The sequence below is a fragment of the Verruconis gallopava genome (assembly GCF_000836295.1).
Source record: "Verruconis gallopava strain CBS 43764 unplaced genomic scaffold supercont1.26, whole genome shotgun sequence".
In the NCBI taxonomy this organism is placed as follows: Eukaryota; Fungi; Ascomycota; class Dothideomycetes; order Venturiales; family Sympoventuriaceae; genus Verruconis; species Verruconis gallopava.
The window spans coordinates 377,438-404,675 of record NW_015622162.1 but is presented as its reverse complement, the minus strand read 5'-3'; the positions used below and the strand labels follow the sequence as shown (position 1 = coordinate 404,675).

Here is a 27,238-nt window from a genome sequence, read left to right as displayed (position 1 = left end):
GGCCAAATCCACTTCGCTGCAACTGATTTTTTTTTTTTTCTTCTTTTCTGGGCCCTGTCTCAACAAGATCGAAAATGGGTGAACCTCTCGACTTGTCTGGCAAATGGACGCTGTCTCGTGCTCTATCGGATGATAGTGAGGAGATGCTCGTACTCCAGAACTTTAACTACTTCCTTCGCAAAGCCGCAAAAGTAGGCACCATCACAATAGTATTTCGCCATGACGTAAAGGCGAGTCCGCAGACTTTTGAAGTCACGGTCATCCCTCCTGCCGGTTTTGCAAAGGAAAGCCGCACACGGCAAATTGACGGCGAAAGGGTTGAAGACAAACATTTCCTGTTCGGCACGAATTACGTGATCTGGAACCACAGGACAAAGGCGGACGAGCTTGACGACTATTTCCTGGAAGAAGAATGGGTCAACGACAATCTGCTTGAAGAGCTCATCGAGAGCGGAGACGGAAAATTCGTCAATGAAGGCGTGAGTACTGCTGCTATTCTTTTTTTTTCTCTTCGGAAAAAGGACTAGTTCTCACTCCCGCTCAGATTTGGGGTATGATCGAAAAGGATGGCAAGAGACAGCTTGTCAAACGTGCAATTGTGAAGACAACAGACGGAAGACGAGCAGTGGCGCGGCAAGTATTTGAATATTCCCCACTAGACTGATGTATATGAGAGAGCATCATATGACCGTCAAGTTCCTCACTTCCCCCCAACCATTATACGCTACGCCTCTCAAGTTCCACGTACCCTGCTCTTCCTGAGTATGGCCTCCGCAATCCGTTGCGCGGCTTACAATTCGCTGCCCCTTGCCTAGCGGAACCTTGACTTTTGCCGTCCATAGACACCACGCCCACTTTATCTTAGGCCTCGACTTAACATCCCTAGGGTCTCCATATCCACCAAAGTCCAATTCAGCGTCAACCCAGGTTTTTCCTCCATCTCCACTGACTTCAACCCTTTGTACAGGACCGTCGCTGCCATGGGGAACAGCGTATCCCCTGACTTCTACGAGCCCCTCCGAGTCAGCTTTCACAACGGCCCCATCCTCGGGCACTCCAATACTCGAGTTGACAGGCATATCCGTCATCGGCGGGACCTTTTGCCAGTATTCGTCCGCGATGGTCTGGTCCGTGACCTCGGGGGGGAGTATTTTGTAATCGTGCTGCTGGTAAAAGTTTTTACTATGCTCGCGCTGCACAGTTATTCTGTCCAGCCACTTCACACTTCTAGCGCCGGCCACGCCTGGCACAATCGCTCGTACTGGAGCGCCGTGCTCAGCAGTGAGCGGTTTACCGTTCATTTCGAGTGCAAGAATAACCTCCGCATCCGGATTCATTGCTCGCTGAAGCTCAATGGAGCCTCCGTACCACCGGTCCTTTTGGACCTCTTGCTCGAAACAAGCAAACTCCGTGTAGCCAGTATACTCTCCTGTATCTTTATCCCGCATCGTCACGTCAATTTTGGCTTTTTCAAGTACGTCTCGTAGTCGTGGGCCTTTCCATACACAATTCATAACGGCACCATCCAGCCAATCGATACCCTGGACCTCTTTGATCTTAGTACGCATGGTATGGCGCCGATTTCCAGCACACTGTAATGCGCACAGCACTTCATGTTGGTTGAAATCGTTCTTCAATTGATTGATTGTCAACGTGAGGCGCTCGGATACAGCACCGTCAACCACGACGATGTGTTCGGACACATTCAAATGCGGTATTGGTCCGTGATTACGGTCGTAAGGGTCTTTCACAGTGATATAGCTTTTCTATGTTAGTTTAACGAAAACAAGCAGGGTGCCGCTGTCTTCGGCGATACGTTTTGCGCGTCATGGCGCAAACTCACTTTGACAGTAGCTCCTTTAGCTCTGGCTCTCTGTTTAGCGGCTCTGGGCCGCGATACTCATAATCCGACATAAGGAGCTCTTATTAGTCTAGCGGCGTCAATCTCGAAGGACTTCAATGTGGACTTGGCTTGGCTTAAAACCTTGACGACGTTTCTGTGCTATACTGGGCAACTAATCTTTTGCACTTGTCAAGGTAGATGAATACGCTCAGTGTTCAGGATGATACATGACACGTTTCATGGAATGCGTGGTCAAATGACGGCTTTTCACAACCTATCGCAGTTGAATCCATTCGTCACAAGTGGAGTTCCATTGTCGACGTCATCAACATGCATCGTCGACCAAGTGATCGTTGCACGTGACGTAAGTGAAACCATATTTTCTCACATACCCTATATGCGAGTTTTTTGAGCCAGTAGGTACTCAATATCTGTTCTACTTCGAGATCCTTTGAGGCGCGTCTGCAAATTATTTCTCTCGCTTGGTGATTGGGTTCTTCTGCTACTACATCACTGCTTCTTCGTGCGGTCTTTGTACGTAATAGCTTTGGAGCAAAGAGTAAGCCCGACCAAAATGAAACGTTCAGCCTCAATTCTTTCCCTGAGCCTTGAGAAATAGAGAATAAACTCCAAATAACAGTTTCGCAACCTCTTCGACAATCTTCTACTACGTTAGAAACTTTTCCGAGACCATACGCATGGCTCTCCAAGCTGTGCATGTCGTGGAGCGAATATATTTCTCATCACGTCGCTGATCATTGATGCTTTCATATGCCGCGTATTTGTGTTTCTTGACTTGATTACCTATTGCAGATGTATTGTCGAGCTCAATCATTTAGGATTGAGTCACAGGCAATGCTACATATTCACCGAATGAGTATTTTGTTGCCTTCGCTTTGTTAGCAAATGTTTAGCACCATCTTTGCTGAACAGTATTACATCTAAAGTCGACAATGCCCATGACTTGCCATTCAGCGTCTGTGATGCCCCTCTTTCCTTAGAAGGTAATGAATTGAACGAAAAAAAAAAAAAAAAAGATCAAAATGATAGGTTGACGAGTGTGGGTATCTGCAATCACATGAGGAAGCCGTCTGGGGATCGCACTTCGTCCCGAGAAACGTCATGCTAGACCGTATTCGATGGTTGTGTATCCAAGACAAAAATGAGTCACCCCAGGCTTGTAAATTAAACGAAATATGGAGTGAGACCGCTTTTTCTTCCTCACGATTCTTTTATCATGGACAGTCAAAACTCTTATCCTCTCCAACGGTCAACCGGCTACGAGATCTCACGTGATGAGATGAACGTTGAGCATCACGAACGCCTTGAGAACTCAGCAAGGCGTACTCGCCTGGAAATGTTCCTCACTACGAGTGATAGAGCCCTGGTTCTCGCGGGCTGTGCCCTACTTCAACTACCAATATGGGGTAGGTCCGTTCGGTTGTTGCAAGTAGCCACTGACGCATTTTAGGTTTTGCAATGACTTATGGTATCTTCCAGCAATATTATATCGACAATTGGTCGTTTGATGGAAGCCAGAGTGCTGTTGGTGTTATTGGGACAACATACAATGGTGTGATGTACCTCTCAATACCCGTATTCTCCATGGCCTTTACACGCAAATGGGCAAGATATAGGCGTGGAGCTGCCATCATAGGCGTTTTTCTCTCCTGCATCAGCTTTATCATCTGTTCGTTCAGTCGTAACGTGTGGCAGCTTGTGCTTGCACAGGGAGTGCTGGCTGCTTTGGGAGGCGCGTTAGTTTACACGCCGACCACACTATCTCTCGGCGAGCATTGCAGTACAGAAAACCGCGCAGTCGCGTATGGAATCACCTTATCTTGCAAAAATATAACGGGTACTACATGCCCGTTCTTGATGCAAGCCCTTCTCAGCCGACTTGGATTTCAGCGTACCATGTGGATTTGGACAGGAATCGTTGCAACAACCAGTATTGCTGCGGTGACGGTTATTCCCATGACAAAATCGACGAATGCTGACTCTCCGACATTAAGGCACCGAAAAATACCGTGGGACTTTCTGCGACATCAAACGTTCTACGTTTACTGTATTGCTATCATTCTACAAAGCTCAGGATATGGAATCCCTCAGACATATCTGAATAGTTACGCGCATGAGGTTGCGTCAATCTCCGTCAATGCATCTACTCTTTTGATAACATTGTGAGAACAATTTTGACTCCATTTATCAAGATGTTTTTGTTCTAACTTATTTTTTAGATTCAACGTTCCTGGAATCGTTTCGTCGACTTTTTTTGGGTGGCTGTCGGATAATAAGTTTAAGAATTTTTCTGCAACTGCAACCACATTCTTCTCTGCCATTTCGTCTGCTATGGCTACCTTTCTACTTTGGGGACTTGCAGGTTCAACTTCGGATAGTATGTCTTTGCTAATACTTTACTCTATGATATATGGGTTCTTTGCTGGCGGATACAGTGCAACATGGGGCGGCGTTCTGAAGCAAATGGAGGCGGAGGCGGCTGAAAATAATGAAGCTATAGACACGGGTATGGTATACGGCTTATTGAATGGTGCGAGAGGGATAGGCTTCGTTGCTGGTGGAGTGGCAGGTGTTCAGCTGCTGAAAACTGGCAAGGCAGCTCTTGCTACTGAGTTCGGGTACGAAACCAAATATGGACCCTTGATATTGTACACTGGACTAGCGACCGGATTCGGTGGTTGGAGCATTGCGTTTCATGGCAAAACACTTCTAAGGGGCCTGCGAATGAGATTGCTTGGTTGAGGGCCTTGAAAGGAGGTTGCCTTGAGCAGTAGAACAATCCTGGGAAATGTGAAAAGATCTTCAGACCATAAATATATTTTATTCGCCTTATATCAATACCATGCCAAGGTCAGCATAGGACTGTCCTCTACTTGATTTGACCGCTTTGCATATCAATTGTCAAATTCTCAGTGCTTTGGAAACTTTGTGCAACACTTTACAATTTTGCAGTCCAGCTCCACTGCCATTGTAGACAAGCCCATCTGCTTGCCACGAATGTACATAAAGTAAATCCCCCTATGGCAATGAAGAAGCCTATCAAAGCTTGTGGACCAACAGCTTGAACCAATTCGCCAGAAATCGGGACGCACACCAGTGTGGCAAGAGAAGCTACAAAATAGCTTGTACCATAATAACGTCCGAACTCTTCTGCCCGGCACAGCTGTCCAATACATGAAGGCACAAGAGCCATCCAACAGCCCGTACCAAATCCAAAAAGAGCTGCAAAGATGTACAAAGCAGCCAGGGATGTAGTCCCGAATGGCAACCATATGATGAGCATGCAAATCTCTGTTGCAACAATGAATATGGTCAGGGTATTGAACCGCCCGATTTTATCTGCCAAATAGCCCGGGATTAGTCTCCCGATGCAACTGACACCATTGAGAACTGATATGAGATAGAAGCCCGTATCTTTAGGAAAGTTGGTAGATAAGGTAGCATAAGTGGGCAATATTCCAAGTGCACCAAAGATGACCGTTTCCAGTCCAAATATTGAAATAGTCAGCAGCGAGAAGTCTAAGTTGCCGAACATTGAAAATTGTATGATCGCTTTCTTTTTTGCCTCTGGTTTTGGTGGAATCCGGGCTTTCATAAGAAAATTGCTGACAGTAAGACAGCCAGCAAATATAAAAGCGAGAATTCGAATTGACCACTGATACCCGTAGGCTGGAAAAGAGGATCTTAAGACCAGAGGTATAACAAGACCACCAAAGCTCGATCCCATCATAGCGATACCCTGGGTGAGGCCCCTTCGCTTCTTAAACCAATGGGCGACGCATGCTAATGAGGTTGTCGTCAAAGTGGCTCCGGTGACACCACCAAGCACCCCAACACAAAGCATTATTTGCCAAAACTTGGTGCACTCGGCAAGCAAGAACATCATGACCACATATCCTGCACTGCCAAGCAACATGATCCAACGCGGCCCATACATGTCGAACAGAGGACCGACACCCAGTCCTCCAGCGAGACATAAGTATACGAAAACCGAAGGTATCCAACCAATGTCTCGCGAAGACATGTCGGAAAGTTGATGTTGGTGCCAGTAATCTTGAAGGGTGCCGATTGCCACCATAAATCCGAAAGAAGGGAAAAGAGTAATGAATGCTGAGAGCACGACTAGCCACGCTCGTAGTCCCCCCTCCGGAAATTCGCTTTCATGCTCAACAGTAGTCGGTTCTGGAGCCTCGAGCTCAAGTTGCCGAATGCGCCGCTTGACATTAAACCAAGAATTTTTGCCTTCGATCCTCCCGCCAGCACTCGAATTGAATGCTGTCATTCCTAAAGCATCGATTCCATGACCTACCTCGCTTTCTGCGACATGAGCCGAGTGCCCTGTTGTTTCACGAACCAATGGATTTGATGTGGGATCCATGACAAAAAATATACAGTGTTGCGTAAGTCTCCTTAGGCTTTGGATATGAGGTACTTGTTGTTCATCTACTCGATGATGATACTCATACTGCAATCGGATCAATTTGACATCGCTCCTTGCGCCCTTTCGTCAAGTGACTCCTCTGCCCATAATGGTCAAAATATCCACGGGTGGAGTACTAAATCAAAGCTGGCCAATAAAGAGAAATCTAAGTAGGTGATCTGGTTCCGAACTCGGACTAGAACTAGGAGCCATCGGCATTCGGAACTATGGACTTTTTCCTCAGGCTGTTACAATTAAGACAAAGCTGAACAAGTTTACAGTTGACGTTTGTTTTGCGCAATGATTACAAGCAAGGTTCAGATTTCGGAATGCATGGCCAAAAGCGAACGTGTGGAGATGCATGAGGACAACATCTCGCCGTGTGTGCAATCTCCTTTGTGTCTTACTTCATCTCAAGCCATCGATTGATTTGGAGTTCAAGACGAAACTTCCAGTTCTCCATGAATTGTAACACTTGCCTTGTAGAGAAACGCAGCTACCACATTCCACTGATACACTACCTCTTTCCTCACACGGCCCAGGAAGAACAGCAGTCCACCCCACGTCTGAAGCTTCGTCTACATCCTTCGAATGGGAGATCAGAATGAAAGAGCAAAAGAGGCCCGATGCCCGGTGTTAATCTCGTGGGACTGAGTAGCTCCCAAACTTTGAAGTCCGTCTCCAAGTTTCTCAATTCATGCACAAAAAAAAAAAGCTCGGCCAGGTCCCACATCAGGTCGACAATAGGTCTTATCATTGATCCCAGTTCGACTTGGCCACTTTCGGTAGCGATCTCTGAACTCCCACGAGAAGCCCACTCCTTCTGCAAGATAAGGCCACAGCCTTATACTATTCATTAAGCAAGATGAATGTCGTCGTCCTTGTCGGTCCTGGCTATTCCGAAAGACACCATACCAGGCCTAAATAGCATGCTGTGGGTAGATTGAACATATACAGCAAACTCTACCTTTATTGCCCCTTTCTTTCGCCAATTTTTTGGTCTACACAAGTTGTCAGTCATGGCGCATGTGCCCGATACTTCGAGAGTTGCTGATCAGATTTTGACGCTCCGTGAAAACTCTGATATAAAAGGCACGATATTAACAGAACACGACGAAAATTTCCCAAATATCGACGTCAAAGCCGAGAAGGACCTAGTTCGAAAGTTCGATTTGCGAATTTTGCCTGTTCTCGCCGTTATGTACCTATTCAATAGCCTGGATAAAAGCAACTTGGGAAACGCAAAAACCGCCGGATTGGAAAAGGATTTGAAACTAGGCGATCACGGATACAACATCATCTTATCTATTTTCTTTATTCCGTACGTTCTAACAGCGCCTTTCTTGGGCATACTGGGAAAGAAATATGGCCCGAACAGAGTCTTGCCTTGTATGATGTTTGGTTTTGGAAGCTTCACCCTTCTGGTAGCTTCGGCGAGGAACTTTGGAGATCTTCTGGCGCTACGATGGTTCCTTGGAATGGCAGAGTCGGCCTTTTTTCCGTTAGTTATCTATTATCAGGTCTTGTAGCCCTCTCCAAAACCCCGTCGTATGGGCTCGCTGATAAAAAAAACAGACTACATTCTACAGGCGTGGCGAGCTCGCCAGAAGGCTCGCAATCTTCTACGCAGCGCAATCAATCGCAAGTGCATTTGGCGGCTTACTTGCTTTTGGTGTATTCCATATCCGTACAGGTTCAGTCGCGAACTGGCGATATCTCTTCATAATCGAAGGGTCATGTACGGTTCTGTTCTCTATCTTCGCGTTTTGGTATCTTCCTCATTCGGCAGCTGATGCCTATTTTCTCACAAGCGAAGAGAAAATTCTCGCTGAACTCCGCATGCAACTCGACTCTTCGGCTGTGGTTAATGCAAAGTTAAACCTTCGCGATGCTTTCATCGTCTTCAAACATCCGACTAGCTGGGTAATTCTTGCGATTGAAGTCTGTCTTGGTGTCCCACTTCAGTCGGTCACGCTCTTTCTTCCTCAGATTGTGGCGAGACTGGGATATAGCACGGTCAAAACAAATCTCTATACCGTCGCACCTAATGTTTCCGGTGCCGTCATGCTTTTGATACTTGCCTTCGCAAGTGATTACACTCGACTACGCTTTCCTTTCATCGCCGCAGGATTCATTTTCACTTTTATAGGTTTTATGATCTACGTTTCGATTGACGTCCTTCACGATGTCCATGTTGCTTACTTTGCATGTTTCATGATGACATGTAAGTCTAAGAGACACTGTCTGTCAAAGCACGGCCAGTTTCGAAACAGCGCTAACACCAAGCAATAAGGGGGAACTTCTGCACCAAGCGTTCTGCTTGACGTATGGTATAATAACAACATTGCGGATGAGGGAAGAAGAGTTGTTTTGACTTCATTTGGAGTGCCTCTTGCGAACTTGATGGGCGTCGTCAGTTCGAACATTTTTCAGAATAAAGATGCTCCAAAATATATTCCAGCTTTGGCGACTACAGCAGCATTTGGTGCCACTGGAGCATTGTTGACTCTTTGCTTGGGCACGTGGATGGTAATGGAAAATCGGCGGAGGAACAAGCAGCAAGGTGTTAAGTTGGATGTCAGGGACATACCTACAGAACGATTGCGAGAGGGGCCCGCCAGTCCAGAGTTTCGATGGTTTTATTAGGGTATTTTTTTGTGATGGGCCATCGATTAGGTCGGTTCATTTTTTTCGTGGGCACCACTGAAGAAATGCAGCAACTGATATGAAGCACGGTATTGTGCCCTCAAAGATGAGAAGGTCTTATCCTTAGCTTCTGAAGTTGACGCCGTGGAATGTTATATTGGAATATATGCGTTTTCGTATAAGACAAGAGACGTTTACCTTCGCCTGAACAGGACCGAAAGCTAATACGGTCAGAAATGTAGGAACAAGTAGTATGCAGGCTAAGACAAATCTTGCTAAGATGTGGATCATGGAAAAGTGTGAATTGGCCATTTGTATATCCTTGCAAGCTGCGTGCTAAGCAATCGAGCGACAAGTCAGCCGCCAAACCACGCTCTTTGTTCGATTCTGGTATTCTGCAATCAAAATATTCGTTTTGATTTGCGACGCTCATCTTGTAGGAAAACAAGCACATTTCATCAAAGCAGACACGTGTCACGGTGACAAGATGTGGTTCGAGGGCGACAGTTCCAACTTCAGGTCATGAACACTGCCATCATAGATAGAAACGCGACAGCATGGGTCCACCTTAATGAAGAGGATTGTTACGCTTGGTCATGCTTTTGCCCCTGGGCTTCGCGACGAAAATCCCGGCGCACCACACTGGCCATGAAATGTCGCCAGGTTACGATGACATGCTGAAGGAGTTGACGAAGCAGAGTACGGATTTAGTCAAGAGCATTCCATGGGTTGACCACCCGAAGGATTCAGCGACAAGAAACTCCGAACGCATGCAGCCAGCCGATGTTTCAAAGACCTCGTCCGAATCCACTTGCGCTTGGCTATGTCGCAATACCGGGTCGTCCAAGTTGGGCCTGTCGCTAATTATTATGAACCGACTGCCAGGTGGTCACGGTCTTGGCTTTTCCCAGCCTCCGCTCCGAGCAATGCGTCCTGGACGGCGAGTTAGAACTATGGCGGCCAACTGGTTTCAGCGCGTATTTACTTGGCGCGGCTCGCAGTGTGCAAAGATTCTGCTGGATGCCGCGGAATACGGCGATACAGTATCTGCCTTGAGCACTTGATGACAAACCGCCGTACTTCGGAATAAGTTAAGATTCTGGCTATCAACTCGCTGGCCTATCAACACCCCGCTAGCAGTCCAAGCGCGCGCGGAGCCTTTCGAGATGAACCTTTGCCGCTTGGCCCTGCCGGTCCATTGCAGATCGTTCGCCAGCGGTGTCCTGACTTTGGTCATCGCACCCTTCGATATTCAGCGAGGAGCGACGTGGGCACGGCAATCAGAACAAACGGCCCTATGGAACAGTTGCTTCGAGCAGAAGAGCAACATGCACTCAAATCAAGATCTTCAACGAGCGTTGCTCAGAGAGGGAAGGTTTGGCATCTCTCAACGGAGTACTGCCTAGTTTGTCTGCGCAGCCCAGGAGTGCCGCTTTTGCCGTATGGTCGCGTCTCCACCAGCTTGCTAAACCCCGTCGAATAAGTCCGCCCTGATACGATCTTTAGTGCCCGAGGTGGAGAAAAAGTTGCAGATCGTCTTGTCTGTATCTCTTCTTGCCGAAATATTTTTTGCGACTTGTAAATAGATTGTTGCCTGCGCATTCTCTTTCGTCCATTCCCCTCACGTACTGAGCGCGCGCAGCCTCTCTCGAGTACGCTGCTTAGGCGGATTCTTGCTTGCCTTCATTCCCATCTCTCGGCGGCGTATCGTGAGCATAATTCGATCTTTACGTCTCAGAAGACAAGGAACCGGGCTCGGGGAGCTTCAGGTCACCTGCTGAGGGCAGCACGGCAAACAGAGTCGAAGAGCTTTGGATTAAAATTGCGTCTGAATAAAATTGGTTCTGCGGCCACTCGTTCAGAAGTCTCAATATCATAGGAGCGGAATGGCTCCTCCTCCGTCGATGGCGGAGAGGAGGGAAAACGACCACGGCACCGCGCCTGCGACGAATCTGCCAGTCCCTTCGCCTAGTGAGGAAAACGAAGCCGTCAATGGTCCCGTTTATTCTGAAAAGGACGATGCATATGACGTGACCGCTCGACCAAGTTCGGAGAGCTTGCACCATACATATACTTCAATTGTGCCTCCCGACCATGGAGTCAACGTCAAGCGCGCAGAAGCTGATTTTGCCGAATTGAGTAGAGAGCTTTCCAAGTCCTCGGCTCAGGCTGGTCGAATTTCTAGAGTGCAAAGCAAAAGAAGTCACTCCAAGCTGAAAGACGAGGAGAAAGACGTGGTCGTCTCTTCAAGTGACTCCGAGGAGACCGATGAGCCGTTCGATCTGGAGGCAACGCTGCGCGGCAACAAAGGCGAAGAGGAGGCGTCAGGAATCAAGACCAAACGCATCGGCGTCATCTGGGACGGCTTGACGGTCAGTGGGCTTGGTGGCGTCAAGAATTATGTCAAAACCTTTCCGTGGGCATTCGTGAGCTTTTTCAACGTCTATGAGACAGCGAAAAATCTTCTCGGATTGGGCAGGAAGGGACAAGTCTTCAACATCTTGAAGGACTTCCGCGGTGTCTTGAAACCAGGCGAGATGTGCCTTGTCTTAGGTCGGCCTGGGTCTGGCTGCACTACCTTCTTGAAAGTCATCTCCAATCAGCGGTACGGCTACACAAATATCAGTGGCGAGGTGTTGTATGGCCAGTTCGATGCAGCCACGTTCAGCAAACGATACCGTGGCGAAGCCGTATACAATGGAGAGGACGACATCCACCACCCTACCCTGACCGTTGGTCAAACGCTTGAGTTTGCACTAGATACCAAGATTCCCGGTAAGCGGCCTGCCGGTTTGTCACGAGCTGACTTCAAAGAAAGGGTCATCAATCTCATGTTGAATATGTTTAATATTGCACACACACGAAACACCATCGTTGGCAATCCTTTTGTTCGTGGCATCAGTGGAGGAGAGCGCAAACGTGTCTCTATCGCTGAGATGATGGTTACGGGAGCGACTGTGTGCTCGTGGGACAACACCACTCGTGGTCTTGATGCGTCAACTGCTGTGGATTGGGCTCGGTCACTTCGTGTCCTGACCGACATCTACGGTTTAACAACATTTGTGTCACTCTATCAAGCTAGCGAGAATATATACACACAGTTCGATAAGGTCATGGTCATCGATCAAGGTCGATGTGTGTACTTCGGCCCAGCGAAGGAAGCTAGAGCATATTTTGAGGGACTCGGTTTCCTCGAGAAACCTCGTCAAACTACTCCAGATTACCTCACTGGATGTACCGATCCTTATGAACGAGAGTACAAGCAAGGTAGAAGCGCTGAGAATGTCCCCAGTACGCCTGACGCACTCGCAAAAGCCTACACCGAGTCTGCCATTTACAAGAACCAAGACCGCGAGATGGCTGCATACAGACAACAGATCAAAGAGGAAAGACAGGTTTACGAAGATTTCCAACAAGCCGTGAAGGACAGCAAACGTCACACCTCGCACAAGAATGTGTACACCATTCCATTCTACCTCCAAACCTGGGCTCTCATGAAGCGGCAATTTCTTCTGAAGTGGCAAGATAAGTTTGCGCTAACCGTGAGCTGGATTACCGCGATCGTCGTGGCTATCATTGTTGGAACTGTGTGGCTTGATCAACCAAAAACTTCTGCCGGCGCTTTCACGCGAGGTGGAGTCCTGTTTATTTCATTGCTTTTCAACGCTTTTCAGGCCTTTGGGGAGTTGCCGGCCGTTATGATGGGTCGATCGATTGTGAACAAACACCGCGCCTACGCATTCCATCGGCCTTCGGCGTTGTGGATTGGGCAGATCATGGTTGACATGCTCTTTGCCGCCGTTCAAATTCTCGTTTTTTCCATCATGGTCTACTTCATGTGCAACCTGGTTCGCGACGCCGGCGCATTCTTTACATTCTACCTCATGATAGTAGTCACATATCTATGCATGACACTCTTTTTTCGAACCGTTGGCTGTCTCTGCCCGGATTTCGACGTTGCCATTCGGCTCGCTGCCACAATTATTACTCTGTTCGTGTTAACATCAGGATATTTGATTCAATGGAACTCAGAGCAGGTCTGGCTACGTTGGATTTTCTACATTAATGCATTAGGCCTCGGATTTTCGTCTCTGATGATGAATGAGTTCAGCCGTTTAAACTTGACGTGTGAGGGCGCAAATCTCATTCCCAATGGACCTGGGTATGGCGACATAAAGCATCAGTCATGCACGCTGACTGGAAGCAAGCCGGGGCAACCTATTGTTAGTGGCGCGGATTATATCAGGCAGGGATTTGCATATCAGCCAGGCGATCTGTGGCGCAACTTCGGCATCATTGTCTCCTTAGTTGTCGCCTTCCTGATCGCGAACGTGTTCCTCGGCGAGTACGTTAAATGGGGCGCAGGTGGGAAAACTGTCACTTTTTACGCGAAGGAAAATAAGGAGACCAAAAAACTCAATGCTGCTCTTGCTAAGCGCAAAGAGAACAGAAACCGCAAAGACGATACCGGTGGTTCTCAACTCAACATTGAGTCCAAAGCTATTCTCACTTGGGAAGGTCTTAACTACGACGTGCCCGTACCATCTGGTCAGCTACGGCTGCTCAAAGACATCTTTGGATACGTCAAGCCTGGGCAATTGACAGCTCTAATGGGAGCATCAGGTGCCGGAAAAACTACATTGCTTGATGTCCTTGCGGCCAGGAAAAATATCGGAGTGATCTCTGGCCAGATCCTCGTTGATGGCGTGCAGCCGGGAAAGGCATTTCAACGTGGCACATCTTATGCTGAACAGCTGGATGTTCATGAGGACGCGGCGACCGTCCGCGAAGCGCTGCGTTTTTCGGCTGACCTCAGACAACCCTATCATGTTTCAAGAGAGGAAAAATACGCATACGTGGAAGAAGTTATCAGTCTTCTCGAAATGGAGGACATTGCGGACGCAATCATTGGTTCGCCTGACTCAGGTCTTGCTGTGGAGCAGCGAAAGCGAGTTACCATCGGTGTCGAGTTGGCCGCAAAACCTGAGCTTCTCCTGTTCTTAGATGAACCAACCTCCGGCCTCGATTCACAGTCAGCTTTCAACATTGTTCGGTTCCTACGTAAGCTCGCAGCGGCAGGCCAGGCAATCCTGTGCACGATTCACCAGCCAAACTCAGCACTTTTCGAAAACTTTGATCGCCTCCTCCTCCTTCAGCGCGGGGGACAATGCGTCTACTTTGGGGACATCGGAAAAGATGCCCAAACCCTTCTGTCGTATTTCTCGAAGCATGGTGCCCACTGCCCACCTGACGCAAATCCGGCAGAGTGGATGCTTGATGCCATAGGAGCAGGCATTGCGCCACGTATAAACCCGGACGGCAATCCGAATAAAGATTGGGCGGACACATGGCGTGAATCTGAAGAGTTAGCATCGATAAAACAGGATATCATTCGCATGAAGCAGGAGCGCTCGCAGGAAGTTAGTGCTGCTCTGCTTGGGGAGCAACACGAGTACGCAACACCGCTGTGGCACCAGATCAAAATCGTCTGCACCCGCCAATCGCTTTCATTCTGGCGAACGCCCAATTATGGGTTCACTCGCCTTTTCAATCACGTCATCATTGCCCTTCTCACCGGATTATGCTACCTTCAACTGGACGACTCGAAGACTTCACTTCAGTATCGCGTTTTCATCATCTTCCAGGTAACCGTCCTCCCCGCCCTCATTCTGGCCCAGGTGGAACCAAAATATGCCATGGCAAGGATGATCAGTTACAGGGAGCAAGCCGCCAAAGCCTACCGCACATTCCCATTTGCGTTATCTATGGTCGTTGCTGAGATGCCATACAGTATACTGTGCGCTGTAGCTTTCTTTCTGCCCATCTACTACATACCAGGCCTTCAGTCGGCGCCTAGTCGCGCCGGGTACCAGTTCTTCATGGTTCTTATCACTGAATTTTTCTCTGTTACGCTTGGCCAAATGATTGCGGCACTGACCCCAACACCGTTTATCGCAGCACTCACAAATCCCTTCGTGATCATCGTATTTGCTCTCTTCTGTGGCGTAACAGTGCCCAGGCCTCAAATTCCCAAATTCTGGCGCGCATGGCTGTATGAACTGGATCCGTTCACTCGTCTCATCGGTGGCATGGTAGTCACTGAGCTCCATGGAGAGATTGTTCGCTGTCGCTCGTCAGAATTCAACACTTTCACCGCCCCCGAGGGTCAAACATGTGGCCAGTATATGTCGGATTTCTTTGCCGCTGGAGGCAGCGGGTACATTCTGAACAACGACACCAGCAACTGCCAGTACTGTGCCTATAGTGTTGGGGATCAGTTTTACGCGCCCCTTGGATACTCTTTTGATACTAGGTGGCGCGAGCTAGGTATTCTCGCCGCTTTTATCGGAAGTAATTTGATCATCTTGTTCCTCGGGGTAAGTTCGAAGACGGATTGCTCTGAGTACTAGTTCTGACGATGCTTTAGGCACGATTCCTCAATTTTAACAAGCGGTAACAAGTTGGACATTGTGTGCTGCAGGGAAGGAATAAAAAAAAAGCAAAAGTTTTTTAATTGAAGAAGATTAGATCATATAAAATATCAACTTTATCAATAAAGATTTTTGCCTTTGAATTGTAGTACTGCGTTTTGACAAATTGGGCTTTCCACCATTGAAAAGGACGGTACATCCTAGGCGACATCTCGCCTGATACTTGCTTCTCGCTGTAAGACCACGAAGGATGCGAAGGAATGTAAACACGGTTGACATCGAGTTTGACAGAAGGACAACGAACCATAATTCTAGCACCGACCAATGGCCATGGATGCCACAAACGAGCGCCAACAGCTCCAGCTACCGACGGAACCGACGGTGATCACAATCATCAGTTCTAGACGGTCCAGCTTGGCTCAAGCGTGCCCATTCCTGGCGATTATCTTCGAGTTTCATAAGCGCAGCTGGCCAACAACGTCGCGGATGCAATCATCAAACATACAAGCGACGACGAGATGAGGAAGGGCCTGCTGCTTTTCGCCACGCAGGATCCAAGTATTGTGGCCAGAAAGGTCTACGATGACGTCTGGTCGCGAAATGCCTTGTCGTGGTGTTCAGATGAGAACGACAAGGAAAAAGGAACATAAGTAGAGTTGTCAGGATCAATACGTGAAGTATTCAAAGGCCCGGCTCTTTATTTTTGAATTATTTATTTTTGACTCGTCTTTTGCACGTCCTTCTACACGTACTTATATCGATACTTTTGAGGCTCGCTCGTTCCCAGCTCTCTCACGCCCCATTCCCGAAGGAGTACCTCGCCCCTCAGGGCCATCTCCTTCTTCATCATCTGCATTCTCTCCTCCCACACCTTTTCTCTAGCCTTCATGATCTCCTGCATCCGCTTATCCATGGCCTTGTTGACAAACTCGTACTCCTCTTTAACCCTCGACAGCTCCACTTTCAACCTGTCAACCTCGGCGTCAGACTCCAGCCTCGCCGAGTTTGCCTGCGCAACCTGAGCTTCCAATTTGTTCACAGCAGCGGCGTGACATGCAGCTGCGTCGTCCAGTTTGGCCTGCAATATCTTTGCTCTTGATCCGAGAGACTGAATTTCCCTCGCGGCCTGTTCGTTTAGAGCTTTCTGCTCCCTCAGCTTCTGCGCCGCTGCGTTTTCCTTCTCCTCGGTGGCCGCGCTAAGCTGCGCCTCCAGTCGGCTGACTTGTTCCTGGAGGTTCTCAATCTCGTCGTCCTTCGCGTCAAGCTGGCCGTGGAGTCGAGCGTTTTCACGCTCTAGGTCGGCGAGAGCCGTTGATTGCAAGTTGCGATGTTGCCTGAGCGCAGCGCGCTGCGTCGCCTTGGCCGTTACCGAGTCTTCGACCTGCCTTGAAAGGACCTCGATCTCATTTGCATGCTCAAGCGCGATGTTGGCAAGCTCGGCTTGGAGGCTCTCTACTTTGTTCTCTGCAGCTCGCTTCGAAGCCTCCACTTCCTTGCACCGCGCACGGAGAGATTCACGCTCCGCCTTCGTGCTCTCAATTTCCTGCGTGTGTCTTTCAAGCGCAGCGTTGTACTTGTCGTTGGTTTCCTCAAGTCTTTGGCTGAGCTCTGCAATTTTGTAATGTGCATCCTTAAGCTGTTCGCGTTCATGCTCCAACGCAATCTCGAGGGCGGCGATGTGTTTTGCTTCCTCTGCGGATTGGCTGTCGATTGCCGGTGACCCGGCACGGATGTTGGCTTCTTCTCCGCCACCTGCAATTCGAACGTCCTTCGACCGCTGTTCATGCTCTTGGGAAATGTTGTCTAGACGTTGCTGCCAGAATGACTCTTGCGCCTTGAGTTGTGCGTTTGCTTCATCCTCCTGATGCTTTAACTGTTCCTCATATTCGCGTCTAATCCCCACAATGTGCTCTTGACTTTGAGTCCTCACTTCGTCCAGTTCTGCCCTCAATTTCTCGAGCGCTTCTCGCAGGCTCTTGACCGTTTCACTTTCCTCATCGACATCGTCGTCTTTGCTTGCGCACTCTACACTGGCATTTTTCAAATTCTGCGTGAGCTCCGGACTTCTCAAGACTGGGCCAAGCGTACTACTGCTGTAGTGCATGCGTGACGGTGTATCTTCGTGGTCCTCCACGCTTGCCTGCAGCTCCTTCTTTTTTGGCAAAGGCGCATGCTCTACCGTCCTAGGTGTTGAGACCGCCGTATCAACGCCGTTAAGAGGCGGAGATTTCGCTGCCGTTGTCGGAGGCTTGTCACGCGAGGTGTGTTGCTGAGGTATCGGTAACTTGGCCGTCATCCAGTACTCCAAGTTCTGCGTGAAGTCGGTCGGACCATCGATGTCATCTGAATTGACCACGTCGAGCTTTGCCCTTGGCAATGGCGTCGCAACTATACTAGATTCTTCGCCATCTGGCAGCGCATCAAGGTCGAGACTGAAGTCTGATGGGCTGCGACTGCGCGCAGTGGGCGAGCGCAGCTGTAGAGGGGGCGAAGAGGGCAACATGGATATTCTTTTTTTTTTCTGTCTATTGTTTGGCTTTCGCAATTGAACGTCGCGATTCCGATCCGGATGCCTAAGAATAAATTACGACGCAGTGCAATCTCAAAAGTCGTCGACGTGCTCGCGTTGTTTACATTCGCCGTGATTCCGAGCGCCGGAAGAGGTAAAGAAGCAAGCGGGAGTGCCCGTGCCTTCATCGCTGCCCAGCAAACAGATCCAGCCTTAGACAGGAGGGATTTGCGAAAAAAAAAAAAAAAAAGAAATAGTACACGCTTGGTAGTCTGTTATACATATACAGATATGTTTGGAGCGATTAATTGAAGGATGAGAGAGGACCAGCAATAACGCGGGACATTATTGAAGTCTTGGAAGAATAGGCAAGTCTGGCTGCTGAACACGTGATGCATAGCCAGTCCACCAAACACGACGGCATCACGAAATGCGATTTTTGCGACGTCGACGCCTTTTGCAAGGCGTGGGTTGCGGAGACGAAAATCGAGTCTATAAGCCGCCAGTCGTGTGGGCTTGTCCTCTTGCTTGCGCAAATCGCTACAAACTGCTTGACTTTCTCGTGTAGTCTCCGAGGCCTGCCAGCGACGTCTTGCTGAATAAGACCATCGCATCATGTATATCACGGCCACAGCCGTCAACGGGCAAGGAATCTTCTCGGGCGCTCGCTTCTCCGGTAACAGAGCTCGGCGACGGACGTATCGTGTCTCAAGCCCATCTCACCCTCGTTCCACAAGCCAGAGGCGCTTCTCGAAAGCGGGCAGGATGCGCTGAGGTCTAAAACGCGCTCTGTTTTGGGCCCCGCGGCATCACCACCACCCACAGAAAAACATCCTCCTCTCGACCGGCCAATGCATCGCTGCCCTTCCCTCGCCATCCAAACGCGCCTCTGGGTGCTGCGCTCCACTTTCGTTTGGCCGCTCTCCATGTGAACGAGTCCTAGCCCGCGATCTTTGTTCCCGCGTCCTCTTCGGTCCAGCTCCTGTCCGGCCGAGATATCCCAGCATCGGACCCATAGGGCCACAGGAACCCTCTCGGCGATAAACGAAGCGCAGTATCTCCTTCGCAGAGCCGAGCACTGACGTGGCCGTTGCTCGTCGAGCCTTCTCTAGACCGCCTTGCTGCTCATTCTTCGATCGTCATCGATACTGCTATTTTGCTCGTGGCAATAAACGCGATGTCTCACGTTTGTGCACAATAGCAACCTCTGCCCAATGTCCTCCCACTGTAATTCCAGGCCTGCCTCTGGTCTGGCTTTTCTATTGTCCGCCCAGTGCATGTGGGACGTGCTGTTACACATCCGCTGCTGCTCACCCTACCCAAGGACCGCCGACAGCAACGGATCGTAGAGGCCTCCTGGGCGCGATCAGCCTTTGCGCTTGCAAACACGGTTTCCCAAGCGAGCGACGCATTGTCTCAACCCCCATCTTGGCAGAGCTTGTTTGTGCACATACTGAAGCTTAAACCGGTCTCCCTGGTGCGCTGCACCCATGGTTGTGGCGCTGGACGATCAAGTCATGGCCTTTGAATTTATACCTCCCAAATGAACGCTCATGTCACGCCTCCCTTCTCTCGCCATTGCGATAGTCGTCCTCTTACGTGCCGCGGTCACCGAGTTCCTTCTTTCCACCTCGAATCTCCCGTGCTGGCCACATTTCTCTCCTTTTGGCCTTCTGTTCGTTCGGTTCTATCTTCAAGCAGCGCTTGATAGGTCCGCTTTCTCTTCTTTTCTCTCTCTCTCTCTCTCTCTCTCTCTTCACCGCTAGCCGGATTTCTTGTTACATCTATCCAACATGAAGGTCTTCGCATATTATAGCCTGGCTGTTGCCTCGCTAGCCATAGCAACCCCGGTGCCGGTGGCCGATGCCGAAGCTGAGGCTTTGGCTGAAGCCGTAGCTCAGGGCGTTGATATTTCCGCATTGGGACACTGGGTCGTCACCGAAGATGCACCAGAGAAACGCGAGGCCGGCATGGGGCTTCCTTCTCTCTTGCGTACATGGCTGCGACCCAGAGACTCCACCGGTACGGCTTCCTTAGCTTTCGTGTTTAGGAGAACGATCTGACCCCAAATCCTTGATTAGCCCAAGATAACGCAAGCAACGGTGCTACTACCAACAACAATAACAACGGCAATGGCAAGGGAAAGGCCAAGGCCAAGGCAAAGGGCAAGGGCAAGGGCAAGGCCGCTGGCCAAGCCACGAACTCGACCATGGCCGCCACAAACGGAACCGCGCTCGCCAGCAACGCCACGACCCCCGCCGCCTTGGCCGGCAACGGCACCGCTCTGGCTACCAACGGCACCGCGGCCGCAGCGAAGGGCAAGGGAAAGACGAACGGAAAGGGAAAGGCCAAGGCCAAGGGCAAGGCGAAGGGCAAGGCGAATCAAGGCAACTAGCTCCTCTACGGGCTAGCGGACGGTTTTGGCTGGCAGCGTCGGCTTGGAAGAGCGCGCGTCGCTGACGACCCAGCGAGGAAGAGTTTGCTTTTTGCGAACGGCGTTTTCTTATGAACCTTGAATTTTGTGCCGAAAGGAAGAAAGGAAGAAAGAAAGAAAGAAAGAAAGAAACAATAAAAATTGGGCGAGCCTTCCGTCCACAGCGTATAACATATACAAATATATACGCACATACGCACAGGAAATGGACACTAGAACTTTTTTTTTTAGAGGAAAGACAGAACGCTACGAAAGCTTCTTCTTCTTCCTTCTGTCGTCGCGTCATGAAGACAACTTTTTCCCCTCTCGTAATCTATCCTTTTAAAAAAAAAATTTCTTTTTTTTATCCCCTACGTTGACCCTATCTAAACCCTCAGCTAGCCTACGAGCTCGCTTGCAAACTTGCTGCGCGCTCTTATTCTAGGACCCCAAAGCATGAGCACCCACGGCACGAACGTGAGCAGGATGCCGATCCCGCCCAGCAGGCTCGAGGCGGGCCCGTACGTCAAGTGGGTGAACATCTGGTTCGTGACCAGCGGCAGGACGCCGCCCATGATGTTGCGGCAGCAGCTCTGGGCGGCCAGCGCGGACGAGGCGTAGCGATGATACGTGTCGGCGAGGTAGTTGAAGACGGCCAGGTAGACGGAGAAGATGCCCATGGTGGCGAGGCCAATGGCGATCGCCGGCGCGATCCAGTGAACCGACGAGTTGCTCGTCCACCCGAACATGAAGAGCCCAACAGGCAGCAGGACGCTCTCGTAGCACGAGAAGTAAAGCCTCGCCTCGGGAGAGGGGGGCAGCTTGTTGTACCTCTTTGCGATCTTCTCCTGGTAGATGCAGATGACGGCGAAGATGACGGACGCGATGCTGATGGAGGTGAACACGTAGCCGTTCTGCTGGATGTCGAAGCCGTGCTCGGTCGAGAAGACGAGGGGGATGGCGGCGAAGGTGAGATACAGGACGGCCCAGGCAAAGGACACCCAGAGCGAGAAGAAGAAGACGACCGGCTCCGTGATCAGGAGGTGGAACGGCCGGTAGCACGAGATGGCGATCATCCTGGACAGACTCGCCCGCTCCTCGTCGGACTTGACCTTCCACCGGATCCGCTGCGGTTCGAACTTGTCCGTCGCGCCGGGGACGGGCATCTTGAAACCGTAGTAGCCGGCCTTCTCGCGCTCCTCGTACCAAGCGTTCAGGGCCTTGGCCTTGCGGCTCAGCAGCACGCTGCCCCTGGTTTCCTTGAAGCACACGATCACGACGACCATCAGAACCGCGTCCATGATGACCTGAATCCAGAACATCCAGCGCCAGTGGAGGTGCTGGGCCACGAACCCGGTAACGAATGGGCCCATGCCCGTACCGACGAGAGCGCCGGCGGAGAACAGGGTCATGGGCGTGTTGCGTTCAGCCGTGTGGTAGATGTCCGAGATGACGCCACCCACCATGGTGCTGAACGTCGAGCCACCCACGCCGACGAAGAAGCGTGCCACGAGCATGCCGCCGTAGGACCGAGTCACGGCGCAGCACAGCTGGCAGACGACGAAGAGCAGGCCCGAGGCGATGAAGACGGGTTTCTGGCTTCTGGTTAGCAAGATTGCTGAGGCGGCTACTTCGGGATCGCTTCTTTTTTTTTTTATTGGCGCTCTTACCCGACCGTTGATCTCGCTAAAAGGGGCGAGCACCATGGGCGCAACGCCAAAGCCGGTTGTGAATGTGGTGATGCCGCACAAGATGGCCACGGTGCTCACATGCCACTCATCCTTCATTTGCTGTAGGGCCGGGCTGTACGCTCCCGCCGTGAAGGCGGTAAAAGCGGTCGCGAAGACAGATATCCATATTATGATCCGTTTGCGCAGGTCCGGCCACAAGAACGGCGAAGTGTACTTTGCTAGATCTGGCGGTGGGGGAGGGTGAGGAGCTTCAGGTGTCCTCGGCTCTACAGATATTGGATGCGGCAGCTCCGTCTCGAACGTCAGGTAGTGATACGCGATGGGCCAGTCGTCTTGCTCCTCGCAGTCGTCGTTGACATTGGGCTGCTTCTCGTCCTTGTCCCATGGTGACGGGCTGCGCTCGCTTCTTCCGCCAGACTGTGGTGAAGTCGGTGGTGACAAAGATGGTGAGTCGCTATTTCCGGGGTTATTCCCGCGCCGAGTCCCTTGCACGCGCTCTTCCTCATCCCGGGGCGCAATCTCGGGAGCTGCCATTTCACCCAACGACACGCCCGAAGCGGAGGAGGCAGTCGAGAATACGGTGGGGAGTCATCGTGGCCATGAATATATAATGGGGGCAGGAAGGGGGAAGAAAGTACATTCCCGAATTTCAGCTGTGGATTCGCCAAAACGGGTTGTGGACTTAACTCGGCGTGGAGAAAAGTGATCCACCAGCTGGTGTCATCGACGGAGATCCCGCTTGCAGGTCTTAGCTCCGCATCTCGTCGATATGCCAGTCGGATAAAAGTGATCGTCCGGTAAAGCAGTGAGCGCTGAAGCCTGGGACGTACCTGAGGTGAGGGGTTTCCTACAATAGCAACGATGAATGGACTTTGCAGAAAGCAGCGCCAGACCCACAACCGTGCAACAAGAACAAGCCTTTTCTTTGCTTTGTGCTCTCGCGTCCCAGGGCCGCGGATTCGAAGCCGCAGTGTCTTATTCCCGAACTTATTCCTGTTCCCTGTACTTGATGGTGTGGGTCACGCGCGGTACGGTTCCTGTGCGGTGAGTGAAGGTGAAAAACAAAATCAGCTACAGTACGTTGACCTGTCGTTCCGATCGATTGTATCACGAAGCTGTGCCGCATGACTGATGGCCATCGTCGACAGCCCCATTTGTTCGTGTAAGGGATTGCAAACGTGATGGCTGTGAACTGCTGGTCAAAGTAAGATGAAAAAATGGAATAGGGAGGAAAAAAAATTACTACATAGATCTATGATGTGAATTGAAGCGCATGTATACGACACGGAAGGACTGCCTATGTGCTGGCAGACCCAGACACATGACGCCATACGGCTCAAGAAACGTGGCTTGGTATGGTCAGTCCCGTATCTTAGAACACTATAGACCTGGAATATAGTTTCAGATCCGTTCGAATCATCTGCGACGTGCGCTAGCATCGTACTAGTTCATAGACGATATCCTCGAGACGGTCAATGCATTGGAGTGTTAACGCATGATTTTCAAGTCGTCCCAACGCTCCTTGTTGAGACGACTTGTATATTTTCCTATCTTTACGCATAATACTGCCAACACGACCAAAAGCCCTCGTCTGAACTTGTCATTTATTTTGGTGCAACGTCGGCGAAGTACGTCCTATCGAGCTCGTTGCTGATTGGTGTTCTCCTGGTTGTATCTCTTGACATCACTTGATCTTTGACAGATGGAATCGAAAGCCGAAGAGTACATAAAGGCGTGAAGATGGCTACGCCGCGTGTAGAAGATGCTTCTTGCCAAGCCGAATCGTGAAAGACGAACTTATTAGCCAGCGCCGGAGTGTCTATCCAATCTCCGATTCGTTCTCAACTTTGGCCATCGCCCCACTTCTTCACCGGTGAAGCGCATTCACGCCGTCGCTATCGGACGAGGACATCAGGACGCATACGATGCCGGGCACCAACTGAATTCGTGGTTTAAAAGACAAACGGCGTACAGAGTCTGACCCAAGATTTTGGTCGAAATAAAGCTGGTTGACTTGGCGTGATTCGAGGCAGTTCTGAACGAGAACACAAATTATTGGTCCTTGGACAGATCGGCGTGATCGCCGCATGAGTACGTGACAGCCCAATTGTTCTTCCGTGCTTAGAGTCGGTGATTCTCTCAAAGGGCACGGCCGCGTGCTCAAGCCATCGTATAGGTTTTCATGGGTAAGATAACGGAAGGGGGATCCAGCATAGCAGCGCGAAAGAGCAAGAGAAGGACTTTGAAAAGGATAGCAGGGTTCGACGTTTCCTAGTTGAGGCCGCCAATATTGCCTTCTGCTATTGACCAGGCATAGTTGTCCTGCGTCGGCTCCGTTCTCGAAGAAACACGTATCAAAACACCTTGAACAGGGCTCGGGTGCACAGGTGCCTCCCTCTACGCTCGGGTGCCCAAATGGTTCCACTGAAGAAGTGAGTGAAGAAAACAAGCACGTGTTCTCCAATCAAAACCAAGACGTCAACAGCGCAGCTTGCGCTATTCTGTCCCCCCAGACGGCGTCGGGGGCGAGCGTCGACGGCTTATGCTTCTACACTTGTCGGCCCAGCGCAATGTCATGCTTGCCTCCACCCACGATGGAATGTGTTTTGTCGGGGAGCAGGGTGCAGCGGAGGAGGCTCTTGTCACGTGTGGCTCGCACGCCATCGCCGTCAGCAACCAGAGGTCGATGAGCACGATACTTTCCGTAGTAGGAGAATGAATGTTGGACCAATGCGCGCGCAGCTGGCTCATCAGAAGGTCAGACAGCAGGCCTGTGCATCTCACGACTTCGTGTTTTCTCCCGGCCGTCCAGGCTCGACGGCATGCTTGTCAGCCAGCCTACATGGCCTTCGACGCAGGCGTGCGCGAGCGCACTCCAGCCAGCAGTCTCTCACGTCGCCAAATTTCTCCGTCGTAGCGACGTTGAAAGACGTCTTGTAACAAAGCCCCGCAGACGTGATCGTGTTTGGGCTGGACCCTGGACACGGGAAGCGCCTCGTGTGGCGCCGCCGTGAGCACGCAATCCGCGTTGGCCTCATTCGTTTTCAAAATTGTACCATCTGATGGCGTGATTAACCATAGCTTTGCAAGCTCTAGGCTGGGCCAAGCGATTTTGCAATCGCAGCCGACTGCTTAAAGAGGGGCAGGGCAGCGTCTCGTTCTTCCAGCTTAAGTTTTTTTTTTCTTCTCCTCGTTCAAACCTGCTCTCTTCTGCCCGCTCGTCCTCTGCGCCTCCATAAAGTGCCTCAACAGCAGCACGAACCAGCTTCGCAGGACACTTCAACAAGCCTACAAATACGACGACACATCACAATGGGCTCTGACCGTGTCGAACCTCTCCGCCTGGGTAGCATTGCCCCCAACTTTGACGCCGAGACCACAAACGGCAAGATCAATTTCCACGAGTTCATCGGAGACAGCTGGGTCATCCTTTTCTCGCATCCCGAGGACTACACCCCAGTCTGCACGACGGAGCTGGGTGCCTTCGCCAAGCTCGAGCCGGAGTTCACCAAGCGCAACACCAAGCTCATTGGTCTCTCGGCCAACACCATCGAGAGCCACAGCGGCTGGATCAAGGATATCGACGAGATCTCTGGCAGCAAGCTGACCTTCCCCATCATTGGTGATAAGGACCGCAAGATCGCTCTTGCGTACGACATGTGAGTTGCTTTCGGGTCCTGTTCCTGAGGCACTGTTCGGCTTCCGTTTTTTGCTTCTGTTCCGTGATGTCAACGAAAGAACGGGGAAACGCAGAACGATCTAAGCAGAACCGGTGACGCTGACTTCCGAACCTCAGGATCGACCATCAGGACGCCACCAACGTTGACTCCAAGGGAATTGTACGTGTCTCCTGCGTTCGCGTCCGCGACGTTATTCCATGACGCGGCGATGAAACACTGGCTGACCGAGCAACGTGATACACAGGCCTTTACGATTCGCTCCGTCTTCATCATCGACCCAAAGAAGACCATCCGCTTGATCATGTCGTACCCAGCCTCGACGGGCCGCAACACGGCCGAGGTCCTGCGCGTGCTGGACTCGCTGCAGACGGGCGACAAGAACAAGGTCACGACGCCCATCAACTGGGTGCCCGGCGACGACGTGATTGTGCATCCGTCCGTCAAGACCGAGGACGCTAAGGCTCTCTACCCTGACCTGCGCATTGTGAAGCCATATCTTCGCTTCACACCTCTGCCCAAGGAGAAGACCAGCGCGGCGGTCTAAGGGCTGGCGCGCTGATCTGACGCGTGCGCGAACGGGTGGAAAGGGGAGGAAAAGCCGGCTGCGTACATGAGGGAAAGGGTCCGCGAAAGAATGCGACAGAACGGTGGGTTGGTGCGCGATCGTGCATGATGTTTTGAAGTTGGGAGATGTACGTTTGCCCTGCATGACGGGGTAGCCATTCAGGATAGGGCATTGAAGCAAAGAAAGGACGAGAAAAAAAAAAGAAAAGGATGATGGATAGGGGCTGCGTGTCGGAGATGGCGACGAGACAGCAGAATGCAGGGCACAGGACGGTGGCAAGTAGGAAAGATGAATTCGCATGATACCTTGTTTTTGAGCGTTAGCTAAAAGGAGGCAAATAATAAAAAAAGCTTCAAATGATAACAAGGACAATTGAAACGAAGAGATCAGTCCAGCAAAAAGGATTCACGCCATCGGTGAAAACTCCGCTCGGGGAGGTGCAATCAGAATGCGGGGGTGTAGCACAAGCAGTGTATGTAGCACATGCATAGTCTACTCGAAGGCGAGAAGGAGGAGAAGACGGTGAAGAAGAAGGGCGTCAGCGCGTGTAGCTCGTGGCTATGGGGGGCGAGCGACAGTACGGATCCAGAGTGCGGATGGTGAAGCAGAGAGCATGAGCGCGGTTGAGGGGGAAGATGATGGAGGATCGAGGGCCCAGCGACTGCGGGCGTTGGTGTTTCATGGCCGCTTACGTCAGGGGGGAAGGTGGAGGGGCTAAGTAGCACGGGGGGAAGGAGCGGGTTGCGGGTGGACTGCGTAGAGGGGACACGACGCGTTGATGGCTTTCGCGCCCGTTGCGTTTGCACATGCGGGCTTCGACGCGAGCAGCCTGGTCGAGCCAACGTAAGCGAGCAGTCGGGAAGATGGGGAGGATGGAAAAGTGATCGATCCGCGGTAAGGGCACGGCGCACGAGGATTCTTCTTCTTCCCATTCCGCGGCATGTGTCGGTACAGGAGCGGTCGTTGGAAGCTCACACGATCAAAAAGAAAAGGGGGGTGAGAGGGCTAAGAATTTGGAC

At 50.9% G+C, this 27,238-nt stretch overlaps 10 protein-coding genes across 10 annotated transcripts; 6 read left to right on the top strand and 4 right to left on the bottom strand.

Moving 5' to 3' along the window:
• Positions 1-74: 74 nt before the first annotated feature.
• Positions 75-664, top strand: PV09_07091 (uncharacterized protein; the record flags this gene model as incomplete). The annotated part of the gene is made up of 2 exons (XM_016360812.1): positions 75-479; positions 545-664. 2 exons carry the CDS (start codon positions 75-77, stop codon positions 662-664), a joined length of 525 nt encoding a protein of 174 aa, XP_016211489.1.
• Positions 628-2,133, bottom strand: PV09_07090 (uncharacterized protein). Its single transcript, XM_016360811.1, has 2 exons — positions 1,844-2,133; positions 628-1,761 (listed from the first exon to the last, which is right to left on the bottom strand). Exons 1-2 carry the CDS (start codon positions 1,912-1,914, stop codon positions 681-683), a joined length of 1,152 nt encoding a protein of 383 aa, XP_016211488.1. The 5' UTR covers positions 1,915-2,133; the 3' UTR covers positions 628-680.
• An 882-nt stretch (positions 2,134-3,015) lies between these two features.
• PV09_07089 (uncharacterized protein) lies at positions 3,016-4,714 on the top strand. The gene is made up of 3 exons (XM_016360810.1): positions 3,016-3,270; positions 3,315-4,026; positions 4,084-4,714. The coding sequence occupies exons 1-3, from the start codon at positions 3,081-3,083 to the stop codon at positions 4,604-4,606; spliced, it is 1,425 nt and encodes a 474-aa protein (XP_016211487.1). The 5' UTR covers positions 3,016-3,080; the 3' UTR covers positions 4,607-4,714.
• Positions 4,691-6,404, bottom strand: PV09_07088 (uncharacterized protein). The gene has a single exon (XM_016360809.1). It carries the CDS (start codon positions 6,240-6,242, stop codon positions 4,803-4,805), a length of 1,440 nt encoding a protein of 479 aa, XP_016211486.1. The 5' UTR covers positions 6,243-6,404; the 3' UTR covers positions 4,691-4,802.
• Positions 6,405-7,259: 855 nt separating this feature from the next.
• PV09_07087 (uncharacterized protein) lies at positions 7,260-8,930 on the top strand (the record flags this gene model as incomplete). The annotated part of the gene is made up of 3 exons (XM_016360808.1): positions 7,260-7,804; positions 7,860-8,508; positions 8,578-8,930. The coding sequence occupies exons 1-3, from the start codon at positions 7,304-7,306 to the stop codon at positions 8,928-8,930; spliced, it is 1,503 nt and encodes a 500-aa protein (XP_016211485.1). The 5' UTR covers positions 7,260-7,303.
• Positions 8,931-10,476: 1,546 nt separating this feature from the next.
• On the top strand, positions 10,477-15,457 carry PV09_07086 (uncharacterized protein). Its single transcript, XM_016360807.1, has 2 exons — positions 10,477-15,307; positions 15,358-15,457. Exons 1-2 carry the CDS (start codon positions 10,817-10,819, stop codon positions 15,385-15,387), a joined length of 4,521 nt encoding a protein of 1,506 aa, XP_016211484.1. The 5' UTR covers positions 10,477-10,816; the 3' UTR covers positions 15,388-15,457.
• Positions 15,458-16,035: 578 nt separating this feature from the next.
• On the bottom strand, positions 16,036-17,989 carry PV09_07085 (uncharacterized protein). The gene has a single exon (XM_016360806.1). It carries the CDS (start codon positions 17,862-17,864, stop codon positions 16,104-16,106), a length of 1,761 nt encoding a protein of 586 aa, XP_016211483.1. The 5' UTR covers positions 17,865-17,989; the 3' UTR covers positions 16,036-16,103.
• A 1,613-nt stretch (positions 17,990-19,602) lies between these two features.
• PV09_07084 (uncharacterized protein) lies at positions 19,603-20,265 on the top strand (the record flags this gene model as incomplete). The annotated part of the gene is made up of 2 exons (XM_016360805.1): positions 19,603-19,892; positions 19,952-20,265. The coding sequence occupies exons 1-2, from the start codon at positions 19,664-19,666 to the stop codon at positions 20,263-20,265; spliced, it is 543 nt and encodes a 180-aa protein (XP_016211482.1). The 5' UTR covers positions 19,603-19,663.
• Positions 20,266-20,373: 108 nt separating this feature from the next.
• On the bottom strand, positions 20,374-22,892 carry PV09_07083 (uncharacterized protein). Its single transcript, XM_016360804.1, has 2 exons — positions 21,954-22,892; positions 20,374-21,878 (listed from the first exon to the last, which is right to left on the bottom strand). Exons 1-2 carry the CDS (start codon positions 22,506-22,508, stop codon positions 20,682-20,684), a joined length of 1,752 nt encoding a protein of 583 aa, XP_016211481.1. The 5' UTR covers positions 22,509-22,892; the 3' UTR covers positions 20,374-20,681.
• Positions 22,893-25,039: 2,147 nt separating this feature from the next.
• PV09_07082 (uncharacterized protein) lies at positions 25,040-26,679 on the top strand. Its single transcript, XM_016360803.1, has 3 exons — positions 25,040-25,633; positions 25,771-25,813; positions 25,899-26,679. Exons 1-3 carry the CDS (start codon positions 25,287-25,289, stop codon positions 26,196-26,198), a joined length of 690 nt encoding a protein of 229 aa, XP_016211480.1. The 5' UTR covers positions 25,040-25,286; the 3' UTR covers positions 26,199-26,679.
• The last annotated feature ends 559 nt before the right edge of the window (positions 26,680-27,238 follow it).

What these genes read in the sequence shown, in the direction of transcription:
- PV09_07086 (XM_016360807.1), top strand. Translation starts at nt 10,817, where the DNA reads ATGGCTCCTCCTCCGTCGATGGCGGAGAGGAGGGAAAACGACCACGGC. An exon ending in TGATCATCTTGTTCCTCGGG is followed by an intron (nt 15,308 to 15,357) that starts GTAAGTTCGAAG and finishes ACGATGCTTTAG; the next exon opens with GCACGATTCCTCAATTTTAA.
- PV09_07090 (XM_016360811.1), bottom strand. Translation starts at nt 1,914, where the DNA reads ATGTCGGATTATGAGTATCGCGGCCCAGAGCCGCTAAACAGAGAGCCA. An exon ending in CTAAAGGAGCTACTGTCAAA is followed by an intron (nt 1,762 to 1,843) that starts GTGAGTTTGCGC and finishes AACATAGAAAAG; the next exon opens with CTATATCACTGTGAAAGACC.
- PV09_07083 (XM_016360804.1), bottom strand. Translation starts at nt 22,508, where the DNA reads ATGGCAGCTCCCGAGATTGCGCCCCGGGATGAGGAAGAGCGCGTGCAA. An exon ending in TTAGCGAGATCAACGGTCGG is followed by an intron (nt 21,879 to 21,953) that starts GTAAGAGCGCCA and finishes ACCAGAAGCCAG; the next exon opens with AAACCCGTCTTCATCGCCTC.
- PV09_07085 (XM_016360806.1), bottom strand. Translation starts at nt 17,864, where the DNA reads ATGTTGCCCTCTTCGCCCCCTCTACAGCTGCGCTCGCCCACTGCGCGC.
- PV09_07088 (XM_016360809.1), bottom strand. Translation starts at nt 6,242, where the DNA reads ATGGATCCCACATCAAATCCATTGGTTCGTGAAACAACAGGGCACTCG.
- PV09_07082 (XM_016360803.1), top strand. Translation starts at nt 25,287, where the DNA reads ATGGGCTCTGACCGTGTCGAACCTCTCCGCCTGGGTAGCATTGCCCCC. An exon ending in ATCGCTCTTGCGTACGACAT is followed by an intron (nt 25,634 to 25,770) that starts GTGAGTTGCTTT and finishes TCCGAACCTCAG; the next exon opens with GATCGACCATCAGGACGCCA. An exon ending in ACGTTGACTCCAAGGGAATT is followed by an intron (nt 25,814 to 25,898) that starts GTACGTGTCTCC and finishes CGTGATACACAG; the next exon opens with GCCTTTACGATTCGCTCCGT.
- PV09_07089 (XM_016360810.1), top strand. Translation starts at nt 3,081, where the DNA reads ATGGACAGTCAAAACTCTTATCCTCTCCAACGGTCAACCGGCTACGAG. An exon ending in ACTTCAACTACCAATATGGG is followed by an intron (nt 3,271 to 3,314) that starts GTAGGTCCGTTC and finishes GACGCATTTTAG; the next exon opens with GTTTTGCAATGACTTATGGT. An exon ending in TCTACTCTTTTGATAACATT is followed by an intron (nt 4,027 to 4,083) that starts GTGAGAACAATT and finishes CTTATTTTTTAG; the next exon opens with ATTCAACGTTCCTGGAATCG.